This window comes from Littorina saxatilis, linkage group LG8 (assembly GCF_037325665.1).
Source record: "Littorina saxatilis isolate snail1 linkage group LG8, US_GU_Lsax_2.0, whole genome shotgun sequence".
NCBI lineage: Eukaryota > Metazoa > Mollusca > Gastropoda > Littorinimorpha > Littorinidae > Littorina > Littorina saxatilis.
Window position 1 is genome coordinate 30,997,101 of NC_090252.1, and position 10,550 is coordinate 31,007,650.

Consider the following 10,550-nt stretch of genomic DNA (forward strand, 5'->3'; position numbering starts at 1 on the left):
GACGTCACAGCCGGTTCTCGTCTACTGGCGGCCATTTCGAAGTCTCGTTTAGCAGACGAATTTGGCGGAACGTTTTTAATTAAATCACAATGATTAAGCTACGAATCGGTGAATTTCTTTACATTTTTGGAATCTTTAGGTGCATTTCTCTAACCTTCAGTCATCGGTTAGTGGTTCTAATAACCTTTAAAACAGCGTGGTCTGGTCCTTTAATTATAATTGATTGCTTGTTTTCATGTATGTCACACAAACACATCACACACATAAAATCACAAATACACAAAATAACACATGCACAAAATCACACAAACACACAAAATCACACATACTCGTATGCCTTTTACTCAATATATTTAATATGGTTGATGGTTTCGTTATACACTTTCGTTTTACATTTAGGCATTTTTTGACTGAATGTTTAACATAGACTGGAAATCAAGACGAGGGTTGTGGTGTGTGTGTGTGTGTGTGTTTGAGTGTGTGTGTGTGTGTGTGTAAGTGTGTGTGTGTGTGTATGTAAGTGTGTGTATGTAAGTGTGTGTATGTAAGTGTGTGTATGTGTAGGTAGGTGTGTGTGTTTGTGTGTGTGTGTGTGTGTGTGTGTGTGTGTATGTGTGTGTATGTGTGAAGTTTCTTTTCCTTTTAGGTGCATTCAATAATATGTGTACATATTTTTAAAACAATGTCATTGAAACACATCAGTAGACAAATCAAGAAAATCGGTATTGCGATTCAAACGGATTTTAGGTTTGACAACTTCGACTTCTGTTGCCAAGCATTTCGGTGACCACCTCCCACCTGTGCAAACGCATGTTATGCGCATAGCTTAATCTTGATACGAACTACAAAACGGACAGGATATAATGAGAACACGGCTGTAGTATGGGCATAAAGTACTTGAACACTCACAATAATTGTTTATGAAATCAACACTGAAAAGGTACATCATAAAACGTGACCTGCATATGTACACTTCAAAATTAAATTAACAAAAGATCACTATGTGGGTTTCGTTTGCATTAGATTTGAATTATCCGAACAGCTGTGTAAAATAGGGATCTATATATATATACGACTTGTGTCTGTCTGTGTGTGTGAGTGTGTGTGTGTGTGTGTGTGTATTCGCCATGCACGGCCAAAGTTCTCGATGGATCTGCTTCAAATTTGGTGTCCATATTCAGATACACCCCGGACAAAATCGGGTCGATGAGATATTTCAATACGTGCTCTCAGCGCGCAGCGTGCAGCGCAAACCGATTTTGGTTTTTTTTTTATACCATAACTCTTCCTTATCTTCTCCATGTTTTCAGCGTTTACCTCCCTTCTTTCGTATGGTGCACTACAGGGGGCATCTTCGGATATTCCCGGCGTTCTGTTACTATTTTTAGAAGGTCACCGCAGTGTCCAGAACGTAAATTGGACCCGTAAATTATCCTCACTGTAAAAGTGCAAAGGTCGAATCAATTTATAGCCACGCGAAAAATACACGGTCATCTATCTCTATATATTTATACATATAGATATGTATATATATACGGCTTCTGTGTGTGTGTGTGTGTGTTTGTGTGTGTGTAAAAAAACACCTGTGGATTGTAGAGTTCTGTTTGTGATGTGGTATGGCTGCTTTTCTGAGTCTGGACGTTGAAAGCGGACAAACACTCAAGTCCTTAATGGCTCAAAACCGTAGGACTTTTAATATTAATTTTACCGAGTCTGTATGTAAGTCAGTACGTAACATCTCTGTCCTATCAACCCATTGATATGAACGATCTACACCCCGATCTCCCAACAAACCTCCTCACTATCTTCAGACGCCTCCGTGCCGGCGGCTGCCGCTTCCATATCTTTAACAAGTCCTGCCATTGTGGAGAACCCTATTCATTTAAACACATTTTCGCTCCATGCGCTACAAATAGAATTATCTTTAAAACCTTATATGACCATATGCAGCTCCATGGTCTGAGTCCCCAGGATTATTTGCGCAGTAGCAGTTCTCTAGGCTGGTCACACAGCTTGCTGCTGTGCCGACTGGTCAGGGACTCGGACGTGGGGCTGTGGGTATAACTAAGCCCAGATTATCACACCAGCGTGTTTCAGTTTGAGGTCGAGTGGCTCCCGCCATCCCTCCTGATTCTAGCGACTACCCTCTAGACAACATATCCTCACCCAAGGCCCACTAGTCGCCAAACTGTACATATTGTTTTTATTACCACGGCCTTCGTGGCTTACATCTTAATCCTTTTATTTGTAAAAAGTTTTGAGATTTATTGTTCGTGTTCCTCTTACTTGCTCATCTATTTGGTTTTATTGGTGATCCTGAAAGGTTCCACTTTTTAACTCGATTTGAATTAAAAAAAAATCATTTTACAAACCCGTTATTCAAGATATAGAATACAGACTTATAATTCTTACCAAGAAACATCTTAACTACTTTTCATTTTAACAAATTCCACAGAGCATTATCAACTCAACCCCACCCCCTGCCCTCCTCTCCTTATTTTTTGTTTCTTTCTTTCCTCTTTTTGAAAGCGGACAAACACTCAAGTCCTTAATGGCTCAAAACCGTAGGACTTTTAATATTAATTTTAACGAGTCCGTATGTCCTGGCCTTCCTCTGAAAAGCCATCACAGATTGAAATGGAGATAAGCTCTACATTTCTCAATCCTGGTTGAGTGGACTTCGCCTCCAAAGGTGTCTCGGCACTCAGTTACCTTGGGCGCCGTCGATAAGTATGGGACTCGACATGATATGATCAGGAATGGCATTATGGCCACTGAATCATTTTCGTGCTGTTCCCATTCCACGAATCTGGGAGGGACCAAAGCTTGGCGGGTCCATGGTTCGGACCAGGCGAAGCCGGCGTACGGTGCGCCACTCAAGCCGGGTATTCGGCTCTACTTGCTACCCGGCGAAGCGGGTATTCATCTAGTATATATATCAAATGATAGTATGAAACGGTTGATGACTATCTCTTGGCAACAATGATGTACATTTTGTACACGTCAAAACTATATGTTGGCTAAGCAAAAGACATTAACCATCCATTTGATATTGATATCATAACTGAATGTACAATGTATTCGTTCTTAGATTAGGCTACAAGGCACACTGTGCTAGCTGTCTTAGAGCACCACATATAGCACAGTGTTCCAACTACCAGATCTTTTATTATTTTAAAATAACGAAGAAAACAATATATAGAAAAACTATTTTCCAAAATCGACTCATAAAAAATGACTCATAATCAATGTATGTTTACAACACCAATATTAATGTGTGACCTAAAACTATGAATGACTTTATAAATGTAATTGTTGTGACAACAAAATCATGTTCTCACCGATATTGAAGTGAAGAATGATGATGATGATGATGATGATGATGATGTTGATGATGATGATGATGATGATGATGATGATGATGTTAACTTATGAATGACCCACATAATGTAAGCAAATAATGCATTTGAATAGTCTGTACTATTACATGTTGTGCTAACAATTATGTTATTTATCTCTTACTCACAGTTCAAACAAAAACAATTTATCTCGAGTAGTGTCATATTTTCACTTCAATTCAAGAAGAAGCTTTTTGCAAAGTTTTTCTCCACACTATAAAGAAGAAAAGCGTCTGGTTTAAACAGTGTTTATTTAAATAAAAGTGTCTTTATCCTGTAACATTAGCTGTTTGACTCAAATAAGGGTTGCAAAGCAATTATTTTTTTCATTTGCAAATACAACGCCGCGCAAACAGTCCATGACTAGTACCTTATTACAAAACCAAGCTGTGTATGCAATCATTCAGGTCTACGGACTTTTAAGACATATCTACAGAGTTCATTTGCAGGATTTAGAGCTCACTGGATGTTTGCGTTCGAGCAAGGTGGAGCAACAGGGTGAAGATATGCATCTTCACCGGTGGGTTTGTGTGGCCTGGGTGTTGGCCGAGTTATGTCCCCTCCTCCAGCAACAAGGCCAGAAGATTTATTCTCTTCAACAGGTGAGGCATGTGAGTGTGGACTTGCACCTTTAGGAATGGGGGTGCGTAAGCTGGGTACTGACCGAGGGGTACCTGGGTTTACATCAGTAAGCGTAGATGGTTGGTTGTCCCGAGCAGAGGGATTGCGAGCAGTTGGGTGTAGATAGGCGTCCTCGCCACAAAGATCATTTGAGCGGTTTTGTTTATCTGCGGCCTGAGCGGGAACAGGCAGTAGAGGTTTGATGACTGGTCTTGATCCAACAGCATCGAGGTCTGTGGGGAAAACAGAAGAAGTCAGAGAAATGATGAATACAATGCAATGCAAGTTTTAAACACGTCTAAGCACTTGTCATGACAAAGAAGTATTGTTGTTTCTGTCTGTTCTCTTTATCAACTGCCCTTTCCCCTTCCCATTTTTTTCCTTGGACTTTTCTGGTCTCAGTACAAATCGCAAATATGTGTGTGCGGCATGTACTGAGACCAAGTTTAATGTTAAAATGTCCCATGATTCATTAGTACTTGAACGGCAATGTGGGTGTTACAATTTGCTTTAGTTTATAGCAGTTATCGTTAGTGTTTATTGCAGAATTCTGTTCTGACTTATCGCATTATTACTGCTCTATTTGTGACTAAGCAAAATGTTGGGGATGAAGTTATATTTTTCTTTTCATCTGTGTATGTGTGTGTGTGTGTGTGTGTGTGTGTGTGTGTATGTGTGGGTGTGTGTGTGTGTGTCCGTGTGTGTGTGTATGTGTGTGTGTGTGTGTGTGTGTGTTTGTGTGTTAGTGTGTGTGTGTGTGTGTGTGTGTGTGTGTGTGTGTGTGTGTGTGTGTGTGTGTGTGTGTGTGTGTGTTACAATATATATACAACAATGAATTTGCATCGCAACCTACCAAAATAAGTTACATATATCTTATGTGATATGCCTTATGTTTTGACAGTTGCGTTTGCTACAGTACAGTTTCTTTTATTTTATCTCGAACAATTGTTTGGATAACTTTTATTGTCTTTGCTGTTGACATACCTTGTGGTGGTCAAATAAACCCAGGTAAAGATTCAAAGATATTACGGTAAATGCGTCACTGAAAATTGAGAGAATAATTGGGTGGAAGAGAGAGAACCAGAGTTTCCAAATGATGATATGAGCTGCAGCAAAAGACACGAATATTATTATTATATGAAGTCTTATATCACGCGCGTATCTCCAGACTCGGACTCAAGGCGCAGGGATCTATGTATGCCGTGTGAGATGGAATTTTTTTACACAATACATCACGCATTCACATCGACCAGCAGATCGCAGCCATTTCGGCGCATATCCTACTTTTCACGGCCTATTATTCCAAGTCACACGGGTATTTTGGTGGACATTTTTTATCTTTGCCTATACAATTTTGCCAGGAAAGACCCCTTTGTCAATCGTGTGATCTTTAACGTGCACACCCCAATGACGAATATACATATGTCTAACCTGCAACAACAAAATTGATAACATTAAAAGCGTAAAAGTCACCTTTCCTGTGTACTAAACACCTTGGTGGCCGTGGGTCGTCCAGGACTTCCTCATAGATGTGAGGTCTGCTGTGTCTCTGTGTGAGGTCATCCAGATTCAGTTCAATTCCGCCAGGCTGAGTCCTACGCCGCTGTCTATGCTGGCAGAGGGATCCTATGAAGAAAGCAGGTTATTTTCTGTTTTTGTGTGTATATTAAAGGTCTCTGCCAATTCTAAGATGATGTTAAAATGCAATGAGATTGAACGAGAAGGCAATCTCTGCCAATTATAAGACGATGTTAAAATGCAATCAAATTAAACGTGGATACATTTATGTTAATAAAGATAGGTAAGGATTATTGAGAAGAAACTGTGGTCGATTCGCTTTGCTTGAATCGAGGTCTGCACTAGTAATCAAGTGTCATGCAGAAGTTGAACAGTTTTGATATGCTTTTATTATACTTCTCATTTTCTGTCGTCTATAGTCAGACAATCCTTGTTGGCTTAAATATACCCAAAATCCCATATGATTTGTTGTTGTTATTTTGTTGGCAAAGCTTAAATAGTGTGGTCATCTCATTCAAGGGCTCACAATACTATGAATATATGTATATATTTTTTTTAATATCGTATAAAATCTCATGTCCAATATAGGCATTTTAAGCCCTGACGGACAATAAGCCCCATAATTTTCTCTTCGATATGGGTAATTAGTAGAAACAGCAAATTCACAGTCATCAACCTTTCTTACAGGCGATGACAACAACCATGACGAGAATGATGACGACAGCATGTCCAGCTACCACCCACAGAACGACGATGACACTGCCTGCTTCAGCGGAAGCTATGTATATAAACATAACAAACAGTCAGTAAGACAACGGGAAAAATTTGGCTAACAACTAAATTTCCTGGAGTGACTGAATTGACATATTAACATTACAATATAATACAATACAATAACTTTATTAATCTCTAAAAGAGAAATTGTATTGCTGAGCTTTTGTGTCCGTAATAAAACATACATAAAACATTCAAAAATAAACATTTGTTCTTTGTCATTCATACATTCTTGTGTTCTTATACATTTCTTCAATTCATACATCAATATTCTATCATAATTATGTACATACATTTATTCTCTTTTAACAGTCTGTCTTCAAACGCATCTCAGAGAGGGAGGCTAGAGATTTGTGTTGTGCCATAGGTAAAATCATGTGCTTAGCTATGAAGTAATGTTATCACATGTTATTTAAGGAAAATGAGTAAATATATGTACCAAGCGTATAACATCAGCAAAACTGAGAAAATACAGCACATTGGTTATCACATAAGAAAGTATATTAAAAATAAATTAACATGCATTCACCATCAACAATGCACAAACGAAAGTCAGCACCTTGCCGGTTATCACATATTGTCTAAGAGAGTAGAATAAGAGTATATAATCATGCAAAACAAAATCAACAATACTGAAACAATACAGAACACTGACCCCGTGCATCAGAGCGACAACACCAGCATCTACCGCCCCACCTGAGAATTGAAGATGTGAATTGCAGATGGAATGAACGAATTTCTGTAGCGTGTGGATCTTGCGGTTGGTTGTCTGAATCTGTTGCTCCTGTCTGTCCGTCTACTGTCAAATTCCGGTCTGAGTGGGTGCGAGTCGTCAGCCAAAATCTTCTGTACCTTGTCAGTCAGTCGTCGTTCATGTGTTGATGTGAAATTGTCCTGCTTCCTCCCAACCACCCCACTTGCTTTCCTGATGAATTTATCTAATCTATCCCTGTCTTGTTTGTTGATGTTGCCACCCCAACACACGGAGCCAAAGTACAACACACTATTGCACGTTGAAGTGTAAAACATCTGAAGGATTTCTTGTCTGATGTTAAAAGACCTGAGTTTTCTCAAAAAGTACAGGCGAGAGTGGAGTTTCTTCACAAGGGCATCAGAGTTTGGTTTCCATGTCAACTTATTGTCTATAATCACCCCCAAATACTTATACTGCTCTACCTTCTCTACGACCTCCCCCTTGATCACTATCTCCCTGTGTACATGTTCCCCCCTCCTGTTGTCCATTATCATTTCCTTTGTCTTCCCCACATTAAGCTCTAAATAGTTGTTTTTTTACACCACCCCACAAACCTATCTACCTCCTGCCTGTAGTCAGAGTCGTCGTCATCAGTCAGCAGTCCGGTCAGTCCAGTGTCGTCAGCAAACTTGGTTATGGGGCAGGAGTCACTAGAACTTCTAAAATCTGCTGTGTAAGTTCTAGTGACTCCTGCCCCATAACCAAGTTTGCTGACGACACCGTAAAAAAGCATCAAAAGGGTGACATTTTGCTTTCTGTATACCAACTGTTTACAAACAATATTTAAACCGTACGCCTGTTTATGAATGTTGAGTTACATTTGAGTTAAAACATGAAGATGCACATCAAAAAAAGGAGTGTATATTTTGGATTTGTACGTTAGGCGCTATAATTCTTTCACATCGTCTATAGCATTCACATATCTAAACATCCTACTTATACTATAATCAAGATACTGCATCTATAACTCATTCGATTTAGGAATGACCTTCTAGTATGTACATGACAAACTCACCAGAAACGACATTCAGTGTGAAGTTCACATGGTCTGTCCCTTTGACGTCGTTAGATAAACTCAGACGCCATGTTCCATGATCATTGTAAGACACGTTGAAAAAGCTCAGTGACACAAGAACATCTGGGGGTGAGCCGCTTACATGAATGTTTCTAGAATTGTCAAAGAAAAAAAACAAAATTAGCCCAAAGCCCGACACATACACACAATAGCACACACACACACACACACACACACACACACACACACACACACACACACACACACACACACACCCTCACACACACACACACACACACACACACACACACACACACACACACACACCAGGGCCGGACCAAATTCGTTTGAGGGGGGGGGGGGGGGGGTTCCAACTGAAAGCAGAGGTCCAGGGGCCGCCCAGGCCCCGGTGGGGTGCAGGGGCAACGCCTCCCAGAAGCCGAGAAAATTTTGCATTTGTGAGGTCATTACATTTAGTCAAGTTTTGACTAAATGTTTTAACATAGAGGGGTAATCGAAACGAGGGTCGTGGTGTATGTGTGTGTGTGCGTGCGTGCGTGTGTGTAGAGCGATTCAGACCAAACTACTGGACCGATCTTTATGAAATTTTCCATGAGAGTTCCTGGGATTGATATCCCGGAACAAATTTTTCGTTTTTTTTATAAATGTCTTTGATGACGTCATATCCGGTTTTTCGTGAAAGTTGAGGCGGCACTGTCACGCTCTCATTTTTCAACCAAATTGGTTGAAATTTTCGTTAAGTAGTCTTCGACGAAGCCCGGACTTCGGTATTGCATTTCAGCTTGGTGGCTTAAAAATTAATTAATGACTTTGGTCATTAAAAATCGAAAAATTGTAAAAAAAATATTTTTTTAATAAAACGATTCCAATTTACGATCATCTTATTCTCCATTATTTTCTGATTCCAAAAACATATAAATATGTTATATTTAGATTAAAAACAAGCTCTGAAAATTAAAAATATAAAAATTATTCTCAAAATTAAATTGTCGTAATCAATTTAAATACACTTTCATCTTATTCCTTGTCGGTTCCTGATTCCAAAAACATATAGATATGATATGTTTGGATTAAAAACACGCTCAGGAAGTTAAAACGAAGAGAGGTACAGAAAAGCGTGCTAACCTTCTCAGCGCAACTACTAAACCGCTCTTCTTGTCAATTTCACTGCCTTTGCCATGAGCGGTGGACTGACGATGCTACGAGTATACGGTCTTGCTGAAAAATTGCATTGCGTTCCGTTTCATTCTGTGAGTTCAACAGCTACTTGACTAAATGTTGTATCTTCGCCTTACACGACTTGTTTTTTGGTCTTTCCATGCAACTGGGAATCAAAATTACACATTTTCAACAGTAACAAAATACTTCATATATTCATTTACCATAGTGGTTCAGTGGAATAATCCCAAAGACATATATGCCTAGTAAATAAGTCTGACAGGACTCTTTACTTTGAATATTACTATGATGATGGACTTATAACGGGGAGGGCAGGCCGTTGTCGACTTGATGTTGTTCATAATTTGAAATAGTTTTAGAAGACCAAATAAACTGAGGGAGTTGGGGGAAGAGCTTAAAAAGTCCACATTTTTTTTCTCTGAGAGGTACATTGGATGGCCAGGGGGGGGGGGGGGTCCGGAACCCAGGACCCCCCCCCCCCAGATCCGGCCCTGCACACACACACACACACACATACACACACACACACACACACACACACACACACACACACACACACAGAGGCACGCTTGCTTTCTGTTAACACTCTGTATGCAGATACATTCAACAACCAAATAGGAAACAAGTTATGAAATAACAATTTGTCAGCAAAATAAAGATGGTACCCATGTCAGAAATCATCATAACCCCGTAATACCAGAATGTCATTGTGGTCATGGCTGATTGTGTTGCTCTGTATTGTAATGTTCATTGCCACATCTTTGTCTTTTTTTATTTTGAGAATTGTGTGTGATTACATCGTTGTTTGCATTTCTTTTATCTAGTACACACCCATCGCAGGTTCTCTGATCCTGTTTTGAAGGCAACACTGATGAGGCAAGGTGAGATAGTGTGCAGGTGAGATTCTTTTTAGCATATGAGCGGGTCCTTAACTCTAACACTGCGTTCTCTCCTGGCGCCAGATGCAGCATTTTGTCACCCCCTTGCCTGACAATTGTTAACGGACCTGTAACGAAAAAGAAATGTACCAAATAGAAGCCTAAGCCAGGTTATGTTATATCCGTGCTTGTAGTATATGTAACACTGCTATTGATTTGTTTACTTTGCCCCCCCCCCCCCCCCCTTAAAAGCGGCGTATGGCTGCGTGAATGGCGGGGGGAAAAACGGTCATACACGTAAACCCTACCGGTGCAAATACATTAGTGACCGTGGGAGTTTCAGCCCATGAACGAAGAAGAAGAAAAAGTTAACTGTGACATGTGTTTATCTC

At 39.9% G+C, this 10,550-nt stretch overlaps 1 protein-coding gene across 1 annotated transcript; it reads right to left on the reverse strand.

The window, feature by feature from the left end:
- Positions 1–3,773: 3,773 nt before the first annotated feature.
- LOC138972254 (uncharacterized) lies at positions 3,774–10,280 on the reverse strand. The gene is made up of 4 exons (XM_070344973.1): positions 10,112–10,280; positions 8,081–8,232; positions 5,493–6,315; positions 3,774–4,252 (listed from the first exon to the last, which is right to left on the reverse strand). Exons 1-3 carry the CDS (start codon positions 10,249–10,251, stop codon positions 6,209–6,211), a joined length of 399 nt encoding a protein of 132 aa, XP_070201074.1. The 5' UTR covers positions 10,252–10,280; the 3' UTR covers positions 3,774–4,252; positions 5,493–6,208.
- Positions 10,281–10,550: the final 270 nt, after the last annotated feature.